This window comes from Poromitra crassiceps (genome assembly GCF_964638095.1).
Source record: "Poromitra crassiceps genome assembly, chromosome: 15".
Taxonomy (NCBI): domain Eukaryota; kingdom Metazoa; phylum Chordata; class Actinopteri; order Beryciformes; family Melamphaidae; genus Poromitra; species Poromitra crassiceps.
In genome coordinates this window covers 16,133,606-16,155,905 of record NC_139634.1, presented here as the reverse complement: position 1 = coordinate 16,155,905, position 22,300 = coordinate 16,133,606, and the positions used below count along the sequence as shown (strand labels likewise).

At 46.4% G+C, this 22,300-nt stretch overlaps 2 protein-coding genes across 2 annotated transcripts in view; one reads left to right on the top strand and one right to left on the bottom strand.

The window, feature by feature from the left end:
* Positions 1 to 1,124: 1,124 nt before the first annotated feature.
* bicc2 (bicaudal C homolog 2) lies at positions 1,125 to 14,868 on the top strand (the record flags this gene model as incomplete). The annotated part of the gene is made up of 19 exons (XM_083651768.1): positions 1,125 to 1,410; positions 3,033 to 3,079; positions 3,599 to 3,668; positions 3,958 to 4,037; positions 4,436 to 4,597; positions 4,768 to 4,821; positions 5,083 to 5,298; positions 5,779 to 6,042; positions 7,537 to 7,668; positions 7,878 to 8,088; positions 8,180 to 8,325; positions 8,671 to 8,876; positions 9,338 to 9,434; positions 10,286 to 10,325; positions 12,124 to 12,287; positions 13,572 to 13,776; positions 13,895 to 14,046; positions 14,515 to 14,614; positions 14,738 to 14,868. The coding sequence occupies 19 exons, from the start codon at positions 1,125 to 1,127 to the stop codon at positions 14,866 to 14,868; spliced, it is 2,763 nt and encodes a 920-aa protein (XP_083507894.1).
* Positions 14,869 to 19,707: 4,839 nt separating this feature from the next.
* The window catches only part of LOC310789972 (testican-1-like), a gene marked incomplete at its 3' end in the record, with an annotated part of 159,947 nt that continues 157,354 nt past the window's right edge, over positions 19,708 to 22,300 (bottom strand). The window contains exon 12 of the mRNA XM_083651693.1: positions 19,708 to 19,904. Coding sequence (XP_083507819.1) covers positions 19,708 to 19,904 — 197 coding nt within the window. The remainder of the gene's footprint in view (positions 19,905 to 22,300) is intronic.

The following is a 22,300-nucleotide window of genomic DNA, read 5'->3' as shown; positions in this document are numbered from 1 at the left end:
GTAGCTCTGTGCGTTGGTTTGACTCTGTAGCTCTGTGCGTTGGTTTGACTCTGTAGCGCTGTGCGTTGGTTTGACTCTGTAGCGCTGTGCGTTGGTTTGACTCTGTAGCTCTGTGCGTTGGTTTGACTCTGTAGCTCTGTGCGTTGGTTTGACTCTGTAGCTCTGTGCGTTGGTTTGAGTGTGTAGCGCTGTGCGTTGGTTTGACTCTGTAGCTCTGTGCGTTGGTTTGACTCTGTAGCTCTGTGCGTTGGTTTGACTCTGTAGCTCTGTGCGTTGGTGTGACTCTGTAGGTCTGTGCGTTGGTTTGACTCTGTAGCTCTGTGCGTTGGTTTGACTCTGTAGCTCTGTGCGTTGGTTTGACTCTGTAGCTCTGTGCGTTGGTGTGACTCTGTAGCTCTGTGCGTTGGTTTGACTCTGTAGCTCTGTGCGTTGGTGTGACTCTGTAGCGCTGTGCATTGGTTTGAGTTCTATACACACCGCTCTGGTTTGAGAGCCGTGTATATAATAGAACTCAATCTGGTCTGATTTTTAGTGTGTATGTGCTTGCCCTGGTGTGATGTGATGGTGTGGTAGCTCTATGCGTTGGTTTGAGTATGATCTTTAGTGTGTATGTGCTTGCCCTGGTGTGGTGTGATGGTGTGGTTTGTCTTTTCACATAGGCCTCGTCTATCCACATAATCTGGGGATGTTGAACGGTGGATTACTGAGGATTTGCTGGGAGCAGAGGGAGTCTCAGTAGTAGCTGTAGATTTTGTCTGTCTGGATTCGACCTCGGATAGAGAAGACAAGGCCTATAAGGTGCAGTACGGAAGTAACTTTCCCCATGCGCCTTAGACTGTGCACTGCAAGGCCATATGAGCAGTCCCTTCTTGAGAGAGAGAGAGAGAGAGAGAGAGAGAGATAGAGAGAGAGAGAGAGAGAGAGAGAGAGGGAGGGAGGGAGACCGAAAGCTAGATTTGTGCACTAAATTAAGTGACAGGGGGGGGGATATAAACCAAGGGCAGAGGGGGTGTTTCTTTACCCTCTCTCCTCTCCTTTTCTCTCTGTCCCGGTCTCCTTGGTCTCACACACACACACGTCCCCCCACACACACACACGCACCCTGACGACGGCTCAGTCCTGCGATGGCCACAGCAGCCGAGGAGAGCTCCCCTGCTCCGGCCAGCACAGCACCACAGCAGCCTGACTTTGAAGCTAGCGTAGAAGAGCCCACCTCAGCAGCAGAGCCTGAGCCCAGCAGCACCCGGGTGTGCCGAGAGGAAGAGGAGGATGAGGAAGAGGAGGAGGGGGGAGGAAGCTCGGGAGCGGGGCGAGAGGAGAAGGCAGCAGCAGCAGGGCAGAGCTCCGACCCCGAGTGGGTGGAGGAGAGGTTCCGGATCGACAGGAAGAAGCTGGAGAACATGCTGTACGGTGAGTAGGCCAGGATTAATAATAGACTTTATTAAAGGGACAGTTCACCCAAAAATGAAAATTCTGTCATCATCTACTCACCTTCATGCCAGTTGGAACACAGGTGAAGTTTGTTCATATAACACACAGGGAGGTTGCCAGCACACCTGGAGAAAACCAGTTACCATTGACTTCAGCACAGTACAACTGAAGTCAATGGTGACTGCGTTATAACTGGCACGAGCATGAGTAGACGATGACAGAATTTTCATTTTTGCGTGAGCTGTTCCTTTAATGTAGCACTTTTCAAAACAAAGTTTCAAATCATGATAGAAAGTCATAAAAGAGAAGCCGCAGTAACAAAATGCCTTGATGTTCACCATTCTCTAGCATGACATGGTTTTCTCATGGAGACCCAGTAACGTTAAAGAACGTGCATGTGCACTCCTGTGTGGATTCCGCCTGACACCATTAGAGTCTATTAGAGTCCATTCCCCACACAAGCCGGGCTCGCCGCCTCTGAAAGTGACTCTGTTGACGATGCCTATCACGGTGTCCCAGGAGGGCCCCGAGTTTAATTCATCCATGGCAGGGGCCCATACACACCGCACTCGTTATCTCCCTGACCCCGCGTGTCTTGTCGGGGCGCGCAGGTGGCTGCGCTCTTGTTGTCACCATCAATATAACTGCCGACTCCTGTAGCTGTTCACTGTGATTTATGACCCGCAATGGCTTGTGCATTCAGAACTCTTTTGGCTATTATCATGGCTGTCTGGGGAGCAGCAGAGGTAACCGCCTCTGTTAGTTATCACTGCCTGGCAGCTTATGACAAATGCCTCCCCTGCGTTAAGCGGGGAAGCTCTCTGACAGCGCGTTTAGCGACTGCCGGGGAGACTGTGTGCTATTTGTCTATTTTGTCCTCGCCCTTGATGCGAGGTACAAAATTCATCTGTGATAACTGCCGCTTGTTTTAATGCATGTGTACTTTTATTTGAACAGCCAGAGTCAGTCAGTAAATATATCTCTTTCCGTTCGGTGCTGCTTCGCACGTTGGAAAACTCTTGTCAGGCTGCACTTGAGACTTAGCTGAACGGTGTGAAGATGAGGATTTTTGTTCGCACATTCCTTGGTGTTTTTCACAGTTGTTATTAGTTTTTTTTGTGTGTGTGGAGTGAGAGGTCTTTGCGTCACTGAATGCCATTGATGGGATTTGCTGTTTCTAGGCTAATTTGTGCCCCCTCACCCCCCGAACTTCTCTCTCCGCCCCTTACTGTTTTCTTGCCATTCCTCGGCTGTGGCCAGCGTAACCCCTAGCGATGAGAGGGGGCGGGGGGGGCGTTCGCGACCCCCCACCCCCCCCTGTACCCAGTAAATGTCACAGAGGAGAGACGGCCTTTAAAAAATAATGTTTATGTTCCCGGCTGCCTCTTGTTCTACTCGCTCTGCAAATTTCAGCCTGGTCAACAATACAAATGTTGACCCTGCACAGCTGTCTGAACAGCAATACGACAAATAATACTGAATAATGAAAAAAGTAAAAAAAAAAAAAAAAAAACGGTTGTGCATTCATTTTTTAACAGTTTGTTAAATACATAATTATGTCCATAAATGGAGACATTGTAAACTTTCTATCTCTCTTTCAGCTCCAAAGCGTGAAGACGGCGTGACAGGCGAGAAGTTTTTTGAGCGGGTGAGTCATGCTTCACAGAGGAAAGGCTTTTTCATTCACGGGTCGAACAAAGCCAGAAGACCAAACTCCATCTGAACAAAGCCAAGAAGACCAAACTCCATCTGCTCTCTCAAAGCATCATGCGTCAGCTCCCTGTTTACTGTACATGTAGCGTGCAGATCAGCCAGAGCCTGCTGCTAGCACATCGCTTTATGCTCTGCACACCCAATGACTATTGCTTTTATAGAGGCGATGATTACAGTCTTTCAAATGCAAATCGACCTTTGTATTCACAGGCTAAGGAAACGTGTTTGGTGTCTGAGGTGTTTATGAGTGTGTTCTGATTGCGTGTGTGGTGATTGTCTGTGTGTGTGTGTGTGTGTGTGTGTGTGTGTGTGTGTGTGTGTGTGTGTGTGTGTGTGTGTGCGTGTTCCTTGTTGGAATGCAATAACAGGTGTTGTTCCCACAGTTAAAGGCATTCCCCCTCTCAGCACCTCTCTCTCTCTGGCTTGCTCTCCCCTATTGTTTGCACCTCCACAGGTGATGAGAGAAACCGACACTCAGGTGAAATGGCCGTCCAAGCTGAAGATTGGAGCCAAGTCAAAGAAAGGTGACAAACTCTTTCTGTTTCAGACGCAACGACATCAAAGCCTCCTGTCTCTGTCTCCCCCACCTAACATCTTCCACCACCTCCCCCGTCTCTGTCTCCCCCACCTAACATCCTCCACCACCTCCCCTGTCTCTGTCTCCCCCACCTAACATCCTCCACCACCTCCCCCGCTGTATTTCTCTCTCACCCTTCCCCATGAATATATTCACCATCTGCCTTTTAGCGTGATCGAACACATGGCGTTACATCTGTACCTGTGAAACGGAGCTCGCGTTTCCTTTCCATCTAGATCCGCATGTGAAGGTGGAAGGGAAGAGAGCCAATGTGTTGGAAGCCAAAAAGAAGATACTAGAGGTGCTAGAAACCAAGGTGAGTTCTTCATTATTAATTGTAAGATCCTGTTGTAGGCTACTAACAACATTTATTTGAAGGGGGCTCACCTGGCTCACCTGGTAGAACACGTACCATTAAGGCTTAGTCCTTCACGCAGCGACCCAGGTTCGAATCCGACGTGCGGTCATTTGCTGAATGATCTCCCCCACTCTCTCCCTGCCCTCCCGTTGCTGTCCAGCACATACTGTCCTAACAAATGAAGGCAAAAAGCCCCAAACATAATCGATTATTTTGAAGGATAGGAGGACTTCTACAGTGTCTAATGCTGTATGTGCATAAAACATACACTGTATTGGCTTATGCATTTCTTTTTCTTGCTGGATCTGCACCCCCGAACCTCTGAAATGGACTGAATATTGAACTCTAACGTGCAGGTGAACAAGGTGACTCTAAAGATGGACGTGGCCTACACAGAACACTCGCATGTGATCGGGAAAGGTGGCGGGAACATCAAAAAGGTGATGGAGGTCACATCCTGCCACATCCACTTCCCCGACTCCAACCGTCACAACGCCACCGGGGACAAAAGCAACCAGGTAACTAACTGTCTCTGAAACCCCAGGGCACGAGCAAACAACCACTCACCATGCCGTAACAACAGTAACTGTCACTTTGACACGGATCTGAAAAACGACACATTCAATGACTTTAAATGCTGTTTTTCTTTGTGCCAACTTTTCTCACTTGTTTTGGCTCATCTGCGCAGGTCTCCATTGCCGGGCCAATTGAAGGCGTGGAGTCAGCCAGGAGGAGGATAAGAGTGAGTGGTCAACAAGGAGGGACAGCCAGACCATTGATTTTTGTCTGAAAGCACGATGTCTCCACTCCTGTCACGACACAGAGATCAATAGAGAGTGATTAATAGCCCGCCATAGCCCCATAACAGTCAGGAAGAAGATAAGTATATTTGGCAAAAAAAAAGCCAAACATTGTATCCCCTGTCTCTGGTCCCATCTCTCTCTGCCTCTTTTCTCCCCTCTCCTCTCCATCCCTCTCTCTCTCATCTCCTTACCCATGCCAGGACCTGCAGCCGCTGGCCTTGACCTTTGACCTCCCGGTGAGCCTGGTGCCCCAGGCCGTGCCGGACGCAGGTTCCCCGCTCGTCCAGCAGGTGGTGCAGGCGCTGGGGGTCAGCGTGAGCTTCAGGGCCCTGCCGCCCCAGCCTCAGGCCCAGCCTCCCTTCTATGGCAGCTGCTGCACCGTCCGCGGCCTGCAGGGCAACGCCGCCGCTGTCAAGGTTAGCAGACATTTACGTTGTAACATTTACAACTGAGGCAGTGCTTTTACCCAGTTTACACTGAATACAGCAGAATACGCTAAAATTTACTCTTATTATGTCATATTATTATGTTATTATTATTATTATGTTACTGTGATAGAATCATCACATACAAGTGAAGTGTTAGGGAAATAAATAAAATAATATCTTATAGATAATGAGTTTGTAAACACATACAGGTACAGAAGTACAGTTGGTTTATACTTTCCTAAACTGCCAGTAATCAGTCATGAGTGTACTTTTTTACACTGCTAATACTGCTGCTATTATTATTTATGTGCATACATTGTGTGCAGGCAGGCAGGCAGGCAGGCATGTATGTATGTATGTATGTATGTATGTATGTATGTGTGGAGAGCAGATATGGATGCATTGCAAGTTGGTAGTTTTCTTTTGTATTTCTCCAAAACCTCATGTCATTCCACCTCTCTCGAGCAGAAAGCGGTGTGTGTTCTGATGGAGCTGTTGCTGGGCTCAGAGGTCCCGGGTCAGCCAGCCAGCCAGGTGGTGAGCAGCCAGCTGGACGTCACCTCCCAGCAGCACCTCTTCCTGCTGGGGCAGAACGGAGCCCACTTCCTGGGCGTCATGCATCAGACCCAGACCCAGATCATCCTGCCCGACCTCAGCGCTCCACAGAACCCGCCCGCGCTGCTCATCCAGGGCAGCGCCGACGGAGTGTGTCTGGCCCGTCAGCAGCTCATGGTAGATTAATTTCATTAATTTCCTTCATTTTAGCAGGTAGATGATTGAGAACACATTCTCTTTTATGAGAACGACCTGGCCAAAAAGACACAAAGGCACACGCAGAATAGCAACAATATGTAGATACGTGGTAAACAGCAGTGGCATAGGGGAGGGTAAACACAAGTAAACAGTTTACTCACCTCTTTGAAATGAGGCAGAGTTTACTCACCTATTTTCAGATCAACTGTATCAATCAATGAGACGAAAAACAGATGGGTAAACTACTCACCTTGGATAGTTTACCCACCTCTGTATTTACCACTACACTCCTGCCGGTAAACACATATAAACAGAGTTAAAACATTATTAAAGACAGGCACAGACATAGCAATTATTAGTAAAAGGACTTAACATACAGGGCAGAGAAGCCATAGTGCAGGGTTAGGACACGGGGACAGGGCACAGGGGTGTCAGGATAGTTGACGGTAGACCCTTTTCACAGCTGCCATTTTGTGTCTAAAAGGCAGGATAAACACAGGTGCAACCAACTCACTAATTAGGGCCCCAGCAGCACTGGAACACCAAAATGGACTAGAAGTTGGAAACCCTAATTAATGTTTTGGTACACCTGTGTTTATCCTCCTGCCTTTGAGAGCCAAAATAGCCACAGTGAAAAGGGTCTATTGCTACGTGTGTTAGAAAAGACAACTGTCTGCCAAAGGCAGCCAAGTCAACAAACCTGCCCAGCACTAGCGATTTATTAAGTCCATTCCAAGCTGATGCAGCAGCAGACTGCTTTGCTACCAAATGAGTTGTTGGTTTTTGGGACAGCGAGAGAATTTAGAGAGTTAGATCTGAGGTTGTAAGTAGATGTGGATATGTGCTGTGCAGCAGTTTGGTTAGTTAGGCCGGGGTGTGTACTGTGCACTGAGTGCTTTGTAAATCAAGGTGAATCACGTCTGTCTTGGAGAGAGGTGAGGCCTATTTGACTGTACAGTGAGCAGTGATGAGTGTGGTAGGGGACTCCATTGATAAGTGTGGTAGGGGGCGGGGCTCCAGTGGCAAATCTTATGGCGGCAATGGTAGAGGAAGGGTCATTTTTGTGGCATGTTGGTCAATGACATCACCATAATCGAAGGAAGGATAACGCATGATTTGAACATTTTGGAGGTGTGAGTGAAACAGAGCTTGTTTCTGTAAAGGAAACCAAGCTTGGACTTGATTTGAGGGGCTTGGGGGGATGGGAGGGGCTTGGGGAAATGGGAGGGACTTGGGGGAATGGGAGCGCTGGATAAGGTTGTTTAGGTAGGATTGTGTTCAAAGCAATCCCGAGAGCTAACTGTAGCAGTTGCTTATTCTTTGAAAAGTTGGAGCATTCGCATGTGTCAAAACTCATATTCCATGCTTGTGTTCTGTTCCTATTTGCTACATTCTGCTCTCAGCTCGTTTGCAGTCATCCCCACAGGAATCATTTCAATATCATCCAATCTCATCTTATTTTGTATGATTCAGGACTGCCTGCCTGTGTGTCTGATGTTTGACATGCGTGAGGACGGGGAGGCGGATCCTCGTAAGCTGGCTCAGATGATGCAGAACCTGGGCGTGTTCATCAGTGTCAAGCCCAAAGTCAAACAGACCAGCAAGGTACATGATGGCAGCCTCACTATACTTTTATTATGTCAAAACAGTCTGGGACGTTACAGACCCACTGAACCATTCCTATTGAAATATTTCTGAAACGGCCATTCTGATTTCTGGATAAACCACTCTTGCTTGACATTATTCTCACTTGTCGTCTCACTCGATCAGCTGTGGGGTTGCATGCTAATCTAAGTCTCTGTATTGGTGTGCAGTCAGTGGTGGTGAAGGGTCTGGAGAGGAACATCTGCAATCTGTATGAGGCCCGTGGGCTGCTCCTGGGGCTGGACTCCCGTGAGACCGCCAAGGTCACCAAGATGACCCCTGATGACCCCCCGCTGACCCTGGACCCCCCGCTGACCGGCAGCGGGCTGACCAACTACTGGCTCAACATGTTGTTGCAGCAGCTCCGCCTGTCTGAGCAGGGTGAGTCAATGTGCCCTGCTGGTCTACATTTTAGATATGAACTTACTGCGATCTTCTACTCACTGTCTTTTGTGCCTCCCTCGCTGGTCAGGCCCTATGTCTGCTCCCAATCCTGAGCTGATGATTGGATGTCAAAGTCAGGCTAAGCCCCGCCCCTTGCCTCCGCCAGGCTTGGCCCCTCCCATTGAGGAAGGGAGGGCAGGACTGAAGGGGACTGACAGCCGGCCACTGGAGAAGGTTTCTATGTGTTGGATTATTGAAAATGCTCTTACTAAAGCTGGTAACACTTTACAATAAGGGTACATTAATTAAGGGCTAATTAATGCTTAATAAGTATTGATTAACCCTAGTTAACTAATTAATTAAGGTGTGGTTTGGTTGAGGCATGAAGTCACTAAGGTTAAGGTTAGAGCAAGCTTATGGCCAGGGCTGTTAACTAAGGGTTAGTTAATGCTAATTAGTTCATGTTTATTAAGCATAACTAACTGTTAATCAGGTTAGTGTCCTCTTATTGGAAAGTTTTGCCGTAAAGCCCAAAGAGACACCAAAACCAACCACTGACTTCCTCTCTATCTTCTTCAGATCCCAGAGAATGAGGACCAATCCAGCCAATCGGAGGACGAGAGTTTCGGGCCCACGGTGATGACATCATCGGAGGTGTGTGAGGCGGTGTGCAGCAGCAGGGTGGGGCTGATGGTTCGGAGAGGGAGCCTCCAGGGTCCCGAGCACAGCAGGGTTTTCAGCCAGATAGGCAGACGGCACTCTACGGGTCAGGCCCTGACACACAGGTGAACACACACACAGCGCACACCTGCATGCGCCAGTTGCAAACACAGAAAACCATGTTGGAGAAAGCAATGCTTGTTCTTTGTATCTTGACCTCATCTATGTTTAGCTCTTTGCTGAGTCTCATTCTGTAGGTAATCTCGTAGCACTCGAGATAACAGAGAAACTTTGCGGCGCTGTGCATTTTTACTGGAGCAGCTCTGCTCTAATGCATCATAATGATATAGCATCTTGACACTGCCTTTGAAATCCTCCTATTAAGTCGCAGCATTACTGCCGTTTTGGGAGAAGGAGCAAGAGTTGTTAAGCTCTCAAGTTTTACAGATTTTGGGGCATCTGGGTAGTGTAGAGGAATCTGGGGGGGAAAAGATTTACAGACATTTCTTGTTTGTGTGTGTGTGTGTGTGTGTGTGTGTGTGTGTGTGTGTGTGTGTGTGTGTGTGTGTGTGTGTGTCCTGTTCAGATTCCTGAATGGAGAGTTTGAGGGAGGGAGGAGCGACAGGAGGAACAGCCTGAGGAGAGAGATGACGCTGGCTCACGTCGATGCTCTCACTGATGAGGTGAGGAGAGACAAGAAGTGGAGATCTCTCTCTTTCCTCCCCAGCTGATACATTACAGCCAGTTATGAAGAATATAACATGGCTACAACAGATTATCAGTGATCAGATGTTCCAGTCTCTGATTTACTGTACATACTGTAAGGAGAGGTTTGCCGGTGCTGTAAAATGAATCCTTGTCTAGAGCCGTAATTCTAAATCTTTTTCATATCAAGGACCCCTCATTTAGTCCACATCAGAGCCATTTTCTATTGTTAGATATGATTTTGTCCAGAATCCCATGACTATCTGCATTGTAGGTAGAGATAACAGAGAAACTATGATAAAAAAAAATCTATAATTGTGTTAACTTCTTGTAAATGAAAGAATTTGCTGGGGACCACCTGGAACCCTTTCAAGGACCCCTGATGGTCCTCGGACCCCACGTTGAGAAACACTGCTCCAGAGCCTAGGGGAGCAAGAAAAAAGAGAAGACAAGATTGAATACACAACAGCTTAATGTTTGTTTATCCCAGGCCCAGTTTAGATGACAAGAGATGGAAGGCAGCAGCAGCTTTTTGTTATTTGTGGTGTTGTGGAACCGATTGATTTCTCACCTCCATGACCCCTGCCAGGCGCCGTTTGGAGGATTGATTTTTCTGCTTGTTTGCTTCCTGTCTTTTTGTCACCTCTCGCTCTCAAAGTTACCGTGCGCAGGATTAACAAGTTCACCGGCGTAACAGCAGGAAGCGCTGCGGCGCGTGGGTGTTTGTTCCCGCCGTAAATTAGGTTCCCCTCCTCCTGTGCTCCTAAGAAGAAAAAATAATTCAATTTCATGCATTATTTACCCCCTCTATTCCCTGTGTGCTGTGCAGGGTTACGACTATGAGAAGAAGAAACTGCTGGCAACCCGAGGTTAGTGCACCTAAATGTTTCATATGTCTTCCTGTCTCACTGTGGCCTCGAGAACTCTGTACAGACTCCTGTACCAACAATTAGGACAGTGCTATCCAAGCGGTTTCCATTGATCTATGGTCACAGGCTACACTGAGAATACTTTTTGAGATCTGAGGCTATTCAAGAAACATTTGGCACTGTAGGATGGCCAGGCCATGCTGCTAGAGAACAGTGACATTTTGTAAAGGGGCACAGTGAAGTGTGTTGTGTGTGTGTGTGTGTGTGTGGGGGGGGGGGGGGGGGGGGGGGGGAATAAATGAAACTGGAATCATCCCCCTTCTTATTTCATGGGTAATAACAGTGGATATTTTAATAATATATTTGATTGCCGGACTGGAAATTTTCATTTCGATTTTCATTTGAGAAATCTGGTCACCTTAGCTCATAGATACTAGCATGAATATCCATCCCTGTGTGACTGGCCATTTAGTCAGGCCTCGCTCACAGAGTCTCTCACTGGCTGATTCCAACTCCGCTCACCCGTGTGCTGCTCCAGAGTTCACTGGTGGATGCAAACTCCGCTCACCTGTCGGCTTCTCCACTCTGGAGGTCTCCATGGGGCTGAACCTGTGTTGAGGCATTTTGGCCACTAATTAGCCATTTTTGCCCATTTAGTTGGCTCTAATTACCCAATTAAAAAATACAGCTCCGTTAGGTCACCCACAGGGGGTGCTCTTTACATTTCCCGAAAGATTCAGCCCGATCGCACGTAAAATGGCCTAGCTGTGGCCGGACACAATTCTGCTGACTCACTCACTCACAGACGTCACTTCGCATTCTTATTATAGGATATAGACAGTACTGCTGGTGCATCAAGGGTCGGCCATGTTCTGTAAATGTTTTCATGCCATATGATTGGATAGGCCACTTCATTGTTGCAGCCTTTTTTTTATTATTCCAATCAGTGATGAACACATTAATATGCTGAGCAGAGCCAGGAATTTGATAGAGGGGACCCATTTCGGCGCTGCACACCGCCAAGACCACTGATGGAGGGGAGCTGTTTGTGGGCTGCACCGTGCCAAAGTTATAATAGAGCAGCATTGGCACTCCCACTTAATTCACAGTTTTATGCAGATAAGCAATGCAGGCAAAACACACACACACACAAACACAAACAACACAACCTCATCTATCATCCAGAATGAGAGATACTGGAAAGATCTGCAGCCAAATGGCGCTCAATTCCCCCAGTGTTTCTTTATGGGATTATGAATTAGCAGTTTGAATGGGCCATCTGCCTCACAGTCATTAAGATACCCATATGCCAGTATATGAATGGAACATTTACACACACAAATAATAACCCACCAGTTACAATCCTGTTGGTATCGCACTCTTTCTCAAGTGCTATAACAGTTTTTATCACACATTCACAAATGGATGCTATTCCGGTGCCAGAAGAGTCCCAGGGTCATTCTTTATCTGTCTCAGTATAATATGCAATCTGTGCTTTATGAAGCATGCTCCGCATACCAGCAATTATAAGTACTATGTATAATTCGGTAGTATTATTTCACACCTGAAACCACATCTATTCAATTCAGACTGTCAGGGGAGTAGATAGAAAACTTGAGTGTGTGTATAATAAACATGAAAAAAAGAGCATATCAATATGAATTTGAATATTTTTGTGTACTGGGTGCACATATTGCCGTATAGCTGTAGCCTACAGTATTTTGTATATTTGTATGACTTATTGAATGTGTGCTTTCCTTCTCTGTGTGTGTGTGTGTGTGTGTGTGGGTGTTTTCAGCCATGCAGAGGAAGCCCGTGGTGACGGAGGTTCGGACGCCCACAGACACGTGGAGCGGCCTGGGCTTCTCCAAGTCCATGCCCGCCGAGGCCGTGAAGGAGCTCCGTAATGTCAGCCGCCGCAGCTACAAACCCTACCTGAGCAACGGCACCAGCCAGCAGCAGGTACAAACCCTACCTTGAATTGCTGAATAAACCCAGATGTTAAAACTGAGTGGAATATTGCTTTAACCTCTGTAGTGAGACTAACATTAAATTGCTTTCCTCTCTACTCCTACTTACTGTATCATGGTATGGGCCATCTCAGGGCCTCAAATGCTTTTAGTCTTTTCTCTTTAGTTTGTGCCAGATGGATGAAGTTCACACTTTTTCTGTACTTGTTGAATTCATATGAACCGAAGATGAGTTTTTTTTTTAAATAGCAGCTAGTGCAATCAAATTAGCATCCCCATTACGGCCAACTGACACAGTCTCATTTATTGATATTGCCCTCTAACAGTTTCAGGCATTTATCTCTCTGTAGGGTAAGCACTGCCAAGTTGCACGCTCAATTACCTGGGGCCTGATACCATGGCCCCCGGTCAACAAACAGCCCCTCATCAGCAGCCTGTTTACCTGGGCTGCTTCACCTCATTCCCCGGCTGTTTAGACGCCTTCTGATCTGCATGCTCGGTAGGCAGTGACTGAGGAGCAGAAGCACTTAGGTTAATAGATGCAGGAGATGTTCCTCCTCCAGTTCTCCTCTGAGACTGAGGGAAGCAAGGAGAAAGCACCCGTTTTGCCCAAGGCGTTGATGATTTCTAGAGAGCGATTGCTTCTATCACATGTCAGGCAACAGCAACAGAGAAGCTTGAGATTTGAGATTTGATTTTCTATAGTCAATAGGCTAGAGGTCCATTGACAATAGGACAATAGGTCAATAGACCCATTTCACAGCAACTTTTTTGAGGTGGTAAAGCAGGTGTAATCAATGACATTAAAGAGGGCCCTGCCACTGGAACCCCTAAATGGAATGGAACCATCATTGATGGTATTTGATTACACCTGCTTTACTTCCTGCTTTACCACCTCAAAATGGTTACTGTGAAATGTGTCAATTATTGAGTTGTAAAATCATAATTGTCTGAAAATAAGTGTGAAAAAAATCTTCCAATGCAAATCAACTTGTTTCAATATTTGTGTTCTGCCTCATTCAGACTTCTTTCAAGATACTGACACTGATTTCGAGAAAAGTCATGAAAAAAGTGACACTACCTTGGAGTCATCTTCCCCTATTGGCAGATTTATCTTGATTTAAGAAAAACAAGATTTGAAGGTCGAATATGAGACTAAATCAATGAATTGTGATCAATGATAACCATTCCCTCTCATCCATTCAGCCTTAAGGAACAGATATAGAGACAACAGGGGTCTGAAATGTAGACCTCTCTCTTTGTCTCTCCCCTCTAGCTGTGGGCTGCTCAAGCCGTGAAGGCGTGTAACAGGAGCGACTCGGAAAACTGGAGGGACCGACGCGGTTCCGCATCTTCGTCCTCGCCCGTCTCCTCCTCTTCCTCCTCCTCCCCTTCCTCACCCCCCTCCAACTTCTCCTCTTCCGCCTCCGCCTTCCCCGCGTTTGCACCCTCAACGAGCAGGGGCCGAAATGACAAACCCTGTGAGTGTCCTCCATGGGATATGCTTGAATCCTTGTATTATTTGAATCATATGTATTAAGTGTCCAATGGTACATGGTAGTGATATAGTCACGTTCTTTGTCTTGGACCTCTGACTAGCGGAGATCTTCTACTTTGAGGGTGTTTCCTCATCCAGGAGGGCGTCGACCTGCAGCCAGCGGAGCCCCTCCCCCCAAATCATAGACGACCTGCCTGACCTGCTCAGCCAGCTGGGCTTGGGGAAATACATTGATGTGTTCGAACAACAAGAGGTAAACTAAACATATGATATGGAGAGTCGGGAGGAACAGCTATCTTAGTGAGGACATTCATTGACATAATGCATTCCCTAGCCCCTAACCATCATCACAACTAAATGTCTACCAAACCCTAAGTCCTAACCTTCAAACAGCCCTTTGAAGGTGTGTGAGAAAGTGAGGACTGCCCAAAATGTCCTCACTTTCCTCAAATCAATCAATCAATCAGTCAGTCAATCAATGTTATATTTATATAGTGCCAAATCATAACAAGTTATCTCAAGGCACTTTACAGAACACACACACTCTCTCTTGTTTATCTGCCAAGCGTTCTGCATTATGAATGAACGTCATGATGCAACTGCTACTCTTGCGATGCCAGACAATTGCAATGTCCCCGCCTACCAATCTAGTTGAGTGAAGCGTTAAGAGACTGACAACAACTGAGTCTATGCAACTGCCATCTGTGCTCTGTTCATCCAGATTGACTACCAGACATTCCTCACTCTGTCTGATGAGGATCTGAAAGAAGTGGGCGTCTCCACCTTCGGAGCCAGACGCAAGATGTTATTGGCAATCTCAGGTGAGAATCTGATGTCTTACTGAAGGTTGAATTCAGGTCAACTTTTCCATCTGTCAGGGTGGTAGGTGGCTGTCGCCCATCGGTTGAGTTTGACTTCAGTCTATCTCATATCTCTCTGTCCAGACCTGACCAAGAGCAGGAGGCGGCTCTCAGATACGCCCGCTGTGAAGCCGGGCTACCTGGAAGGCGGGGCTAGTGGCCGACTTCCACGAATCATGGATGTAGAAGATGCCGCTCAGAGTAACCATTGGTGAGAGGAGACGTCAATCAGCTCTGCGCTTTATCTGATCCAGGTGGAGTTACAAAAATTCGAAAAGAATACCAGGACACTGTTGCCACTGCAGAAGTCTTGGGTCAGTCTGTTCCATAGCCAAAACTGAACAAGTATGAAATTGTGCTGAGAGCAGCACACAATATGTAGACATTTTTATCCAATTCCTTCCATCTACAGCCAGAACCCAAAGCTTTTGATACAAGCTCAAGACAAGGAGGTCTTCCCTTCGAGATGTCTGATTCCACCTGAAACTCACAATGTGAAACACACACTGGTAGAATGTGCTCACAGTTCACATTTGTGGCATCTTTTATCCTGAGAAAGTGCCTTTTTTTTATGCAAACCATCGCTCCTATATGCTTTGACCATATGTGATGATGATACTTTTAACCACTACATATATGCACTGTAAATAGAGATTTACAAGAGAAAATTAAATTGTATTATGATAGCGATGATAAATAAACCGTTTCCAGGAACGTTGAAAGCAAATTCTTTATGCATACATCTAAACTAGCTGCCGACTGCTCCACCCACCACCAGAGGGCAGTGGTGTCACACACTGTGTTTAGACATTCAACTCACATTCTTATTGCATGGGAAATAATGGATTTAATGGTATAAATCCAGTGGCGGTGGCATTAGGGAGCATGATGGACAAGCTGGAGTTGGCTCGGCAAAATTCAGATACGGAAAAAAATGAATTTGGAAAACCTTAATGGGTAAATAGATTTATTGGTGTGGCGGTAATGTGAAACCCCTTTTAATATGGTTTGGTCTCATCTGACTGCACAGCTAAAAGTTCTAATTAAATTTATCACTGGCTGCCAGCAGTGAAGCCACTGTAAACGTACAAGTTATTTCCAGTTTAATTTATTTAGTAGAGCAGCACTACTCCCGCTAATTAAGTGTGATCACAGGTATGCCTTGGCTTACCAGCAAAGTGTTAATGAGAACGGCATGATCTCTTTCTAAATTTGCAACTTCCTGAATCGTTTTGTTCCGTCCCCACAATAAAGGGAAGCGCTCATTCTGACTCTCCGCAAGCTGCCTGGTCTGGGGCAGCCAAGCATGAAAGAGAGTGTGAGTGGAAGAGGTGGGCTGTGACCGATTAGGGAGAGATGATCCCTACTTATTACAACGTCTGTGCCAATTACATAGGCAGGCGTTTAGAGCAGTGGTCCTCAAATCTGGTCTTGGGGGTCCAGAGCGCTGCTGGGTTTCCATTCTGACAGGGAGTTAATTGCGCTCCCCTGTCGTCCGAGGTCTAAATGAGACCCTGATTAGACAGCTAGAATGAAAAGTACCTGAACAGAAAACTAGCAGCACTCTAGACCCCCAGTACCGGATTTGAGGACCACTGATTTAGACCTTACATCCATTTAGATGACAACCTTACTTGGCATATGGCTCGGTACAGCCCAGTAATAGGGTAGGTTGGTAGAATTAGGCTATTGACCTCACACTCACAGTGAAGGCATTGGGAAAAGAGACGCAATGCAAGTCAAGGCTTTATGTTATCAGAGATGGGTTGAATGGTTATTTATCAGTAGTTCATCGCACCAAGACAATTTCCTAGTGGGCCTATGTGAAAACATACCTTGGCAAATAAAATAATTCTGATTCTGATTCAGTAATGGTCAGGATTAAGACAAAATATGGCAACACTTTACAATAAGGTGCACACAATTTAGAGTTGGGAACTAATGAGGAAGGAATTAGGAACTAACTATTGGTTAATGATTAGTTATTGAGTGTCTCCTAATCAAATGTCATAGAGTAGTAGATGATCTATCTATCTACAGTATACTATAATTCCAGGAGTGTCTGTCTGTCTGTCTGCCTGTATGTATGTATGTCTGTCCTTCATGTATCTCGAGAACTGTTCGTCGGATTGACTTCAAACTTGGGGAGTGCGCTTAGGGGGACCTGACGGAGTGCAGTGTGGAGAAAAGAAAAGAAAGTGCCCACAGTGGGGTGAATAGGGAGAAATGTGTGCACTGCACTAATCATTAGTTAATTGAGAAACGTTCCCCATTAGTTCCCTCATTCGCCTCTCAATTAACTACTTATCTACTCCATGACATTTGATTAGGAGTTACTCAATAACTTACCATTAACTAATACTGTAGTTAGTTCCTCATTAGTTCCCTATAACTACTCTACATCTTGTGTACCTTAGTGTAAATTGTTACCCAAACTATTCACACTAACCTATGTATTTAAGAGTAGGCTAGTGAAATCTGCACCGTAAGGCAATAAACAATCTTAATAACAAACACCGAACACAAACACAGAACAACACCATATCTCATGTTCAATAAAACACTAGTTCAGGCCTACAAATGGCCACGAATTACACACACACCCCCCCGGGCTGAGGGCGGGCCCCGCCTGACAGGACACGCCCCTGGGGCTGAGGGCGGGCCTGACAGGAAAGCCATCTGTGGATAATAAAAAAGCAAAATTAGAGAAATGAAGTGGAGGAAAGGAGTGCCCTGAGGATAAAACTCAATGACGCATCCCCCCGTGCTGAAATGAAGATGGAGCTGCCTCCAGGAGAGAGGAAGTGAAATAAGAATGATAAAGTGCCTTTGACTGTGAGAGGCACAGAGAGGCTTGAAAGTGAGCGGCGGAGTGCAATAGATGCACAGTAATAAACTGTGTGTTGTGTTGGCTTAAATCAGGAGCAAATATAAACTTCTGAGATGCAGCTTGACTGAGATGTAAACAACAACAAAACAACAAAGTATGATGCAGCATATAAACAATGGAATAAAATAGAGGGAAGAATAATGTGCTTTTGTAGCCTATATGGGATAGTAAAAGTCGGGAGTGGCACACAATGCTGCACTAGCCCATTGATACCTGATGCAGCATTTGCGTGTATGTCCCTCATTTGTGTGTGTATCCCTTTAAGACCGCGAACCGCGTTAACGCGGTTCGCGGTCTTAAAGGGATACACACACAAATGCTGCATCAGGTATCAATGGGCTAGTTATGGTCTCAGAATAGGGTAATTTAACACCATACACTGCTCCTGCTGTAATTTGCTTTGCATAGTTAAATCTATTGTCTGGAGTAGCTGATGGTGATCGTGGTTGTGGTTTCTGAACTGCTGAATGGGCCGTTTCAGCCGTTCTCCTCTGACTGTTGGTACAATGCATTTTCAAACTGCTGAGCGGACCGTTTCAAGCCAGCAGGGTCAGCTGTCCCATTAGCCAATGATATTACAAGAAACACTGATTAAGCTTTTATGCTCTTTTTTAACAGCAGGGGCACAGTTGCCTTCATGCTTCTTCTTTTTCACAGCCAAGATAAGAGTCTCTCTAGCAGGTTGCAGGTTGGCAGGTTCTAGAGGCTGCTCTGTTACGGTTTGGAAAAGGTCAGATTCGATGGAGGGTTTTCATTGTACTATTGCAAAGAAATCTCAGCCTCGGAAAAACAAAGAGGGAAGTATGAGAAACATAAATATATCTGCACTTTCACATCCAGGAAAGAGACTTATTTTTTTATCTCATCATAATTTTGTTTTTTCTGTGAAGACCCCGTGACTCTAGTTGTGGAACAATAAGAGAACAACAGACGCAGGGACGCAGGCTTGGAAGGTTCAAAAGACACCCAAAGTGCCACTTTACTTAAATTTTCAAAGTTACAAATAAAAGTTCACTTGTTGACATAGTGAAGGTTTCAATTTTAAATCACTGAACATATCCAATGTCGGGAGGCAGAGGCAACAGATCCTCTTCTCCGCTCCCCAGCTTCACATGTCCTCCCAGCTCAGGAGCTGCTTCTTCTAGGGTCCATGCAGTCAAACCACCTCAGCCTTATTGGCCAATTAGAGACAGAATGGCTGGCTAAGGCGCTGCAGAGTCGTAGGCGTTGTCGCTTGCTTTTCTACACTGCTATCCCTCTGTGATGCAACAGCATGTACTTTCTAACCTCCTGAGATTGGGAGAAGAACCAAAGAGACACTAGACGGCATCAACATAGCAACAAAGTATTGTAGCAGCCAAAATAGGCGTCACTTTCAGTTTGAGATGCATAGAGCTAGACCTGGCCAGGAAAACCTCTCTTTTACAGAAACACGATGAGAAACATGCAACAACAACGACGATACATCATTAATCTCATTGCTTCCTGGGCTTTCTGGGACATTCAAGATCAACGATTAAATAATTTACAATCCTCCGAGGAATAACGGAGAGAGCTTCTCAGAGCCTGGGAGAGTGGCGGCCGTTGCAGAAACATTGGAGAACATTGCGAGGAACCCAGCAGTGGAACACAGAACATGAGCATGGACCTCTGATGGGAGGACGGGGAACAGGACCCAGAATCTGGCCGTCCTGGAGGAAACATATTTACATCCAACACACCAGCTCACTGGCCTCACACACTGACCAGAGGCTCTGACATGGACACACAGGGAGGGAGAGGAGGAACAGCATAATGAGAGAAGGAAAACAGAGAAGTGAGTCCATTCTAGTAGAGGTTAAAGATTGTATGTTTGGGGATGGTAGAAGCAGGGACTGGACAGCTTGAGCAGAATTCTAAAAGGGACTGGACAGTCTTTGTTGAAAAGTAAAAGCCTCTGTTTTCTGTCTGAGGAAAGAGAGAGACACTTGATAAAGATGAGGTCAGAGGTCACTGAAGAAAGAGATTTAGGTAAGGGACAGGGATTACAAGAACAAGTTCAGGAGTCAAAAGATGAACCACTGCCGAGCTGGCTGGAGGAGACACTGACTGGAATGGCTTCACATCTGTGCTGAGATAACGGACTTTCCTGGTTGGCTGATGGCAGAGTAAATGGTGTGCGGAGCTACCAAACGTAGCCGAGCTCATCATCTTTGTCGTCTTCCTCGTCCTCGTCGTCCTCGATGGCTCCTCGGGGGTGGATCCGCCCCCGTCTCTTCTTCTGTCGGCTCCGCCCACTCATTGTTGGCTCCTCCTCCTGGTCGTCGAGGAGAATGACCGCGCCCCCGCTGCCAAAATCCCCAGATGTCTCCTGGTCCTCATCTTTAAGGAGACAAAGACAGACAGACGTGCAGACACAGGTTAGGGGGAGCTGAAGTTGACTTTATTTCCGTCTGACTTTACCGCGGTTACTTCATATGATATAACATTCAGCAGTCTAATCTAAATATATGGTGTTAATTTTAAATACATGCACATGGCTTAATTTCACAAATATCCATTCAGTAATGGATCAACTTCAAACTCGGGAAGTGCGCTGCTGGGAACCCGACGGCGTGCAGTGCCAAATTTCGTGCAATATGGCCAAGTGTGTAGTCATAGCGCCACCTACTGGCAACACAAAATCTCAAGAACTGTTCGTCGGATCGACTTCAAAATTGGGGAGAGTGCTGCTGGGAACCCGACAGAGATGCCAGCAAACCACTATTATATATCTAGTGAGACAGGCGAGTAATATTGTTCTGAGTGAAGGAAGCCACGCCCACATCTGTGTTGTGAAAACCAGGTTTGTTGTTATCAAGCCTGTCCAAGGGCTGAGCTGTCCGTCGGTTCCTTCGTGCGTGTGGTCAGCGTATGGTGCTGTGTGTTGTTGTAGCTGTGGGACCGTGCATTTCCCAGTTTTCGTCTCAGTGCGGTCGGTCCATTGTGGCTCCCCCTGCAGGCTGTCTAGTCACTAGTGCAAGCACAGCAGACAGCTGGGAGAGCGTTGGCATACGGTAGCGTTGAAAGCCTATGTGTTTCATAGACTGTTTTTATCTACTACTGTTCTAGAGCAGGGATACTCAACTTGCTTTGCCCGGGGGCCACTTTCGTGAAATGATAGAAGGCCAGGGGCCAGTTAATAAACAAACAATATACATGTTTCTGTAGCGGATTGTAGGTTTTTGGGGTGTCAGCCAGAGTTTAGTCTGACAATGTTGTGCACACCGGATAGTTAGTTAGGTTAAGTTAGTTAGGTTAAGTACATACATAAGTGCCTGGGTAGCAAGCAGACGCCGGTATTTGCCAAGTTAGCAGCTAAATCATAGATTATTGAAAGATATTCCATATTCCAGACTGAAATGCCATAACAGAAGTGGAGTATTGGCCAGAATGACATGAACATTTGGACACTTATTCAGCGGGTATCTTGCATGTTGCATTCAGGTGCACTGTATTATTTATTTTTGTGTGTGCAATTCCATCGCGGGCCACACAAGGGTGCCCGCGGGCCGCAAGTTGAGTAGCACTGCTCTAGAGCAACATCTAGTGGGCCAACAAAAAAAAAGTGTGTAGTCAAGTGCCTTTAATATGAATTTCCATTGTGCTATTATCTTTATTTCCACCCAGGGTACAAGGATCCTCTGGTTCAGTGGTACTTTCAGTGTTAAAATCGAAACCTTCTTGGTGGCTCTGTGTTTGGGTTACTGTGAGGGGCAGAGCGATCCCATGGAGAAGAGCTGTTACGCTCCTACCTGTTGGCTGTATCCAGGGCCAAGTGCTGGAGTCCACTCAACTGGAGTATGTTGAACTTTTTAGACCAGAGAGAATGGACTGCTGTCTAAAATGTGTGTGGTGGTGGCGGCCGGAGAAACATACCTAATCGATATTGACTACTGCAATTAGGGGGAGCCTGGACTGGCATTGAGTGAGCCCTAACCTGTGACTGTGAGTTTGTTGACTGATTGGTAATCTGCCCTGCCTCATTCTTTCTTGCCAATCGTTATTCTCCCCCCCCCCCCACAATTAAAGGCCATGGCCATTGATCTGTGGCAGACTGCATCTCTCTTTGTGTTTCATCATCACAACATCACGCTTTATAAAGCCACTAACTGGCTCATCTGACCAGCGGCGGTTGGAAGAAGTTGGTCCCCGGGCACTTCACTGCAGCTGCCCACCGCTCCTGGCAAAAGCCCATGGTGAGCCAGGATGGGAAACATGACAAATTTCACACACATTTCCTAGGCATGTGCGGGTGTGTATAATGTGTGCGCATGCATCGGGGCATTGTGACAAATAAAGGCGGGGTTTGTCCGTCCTGTACCTATAAATTCAATTTTCCAGTGTGTAGCTAGGCACTTAACAGCATAAAACGCTAGTTAACTTAAGAAAAGTATCAGATTTTAGAGGTTGGACAGGTGGATCAAAGCACTTAGTTCAAAGAGAATTTCGTATCTCAGTGAATCTCTTGGGACACTAACATCAACCAACAGTATTAGAGTTTCCATTGCTTCTCGTGAGTGGTAGCTCAGTTGACGCCGCAATTTTTGATTTAGAACAATTCTTTCAACATTTCTCTCTATTGACAATGGATGTGAGAGCGCAGGTGTTATATCAGAGCAGAATAACAAGCAGAAAGAATCAAATGAGTGAGTGAGAGTAAAGCAGGCAGACTGGCTCCAGAGGTATGTTAGCTATTTCCTAAATGGGCCTTGATGAATAGATACTAGTACACACAC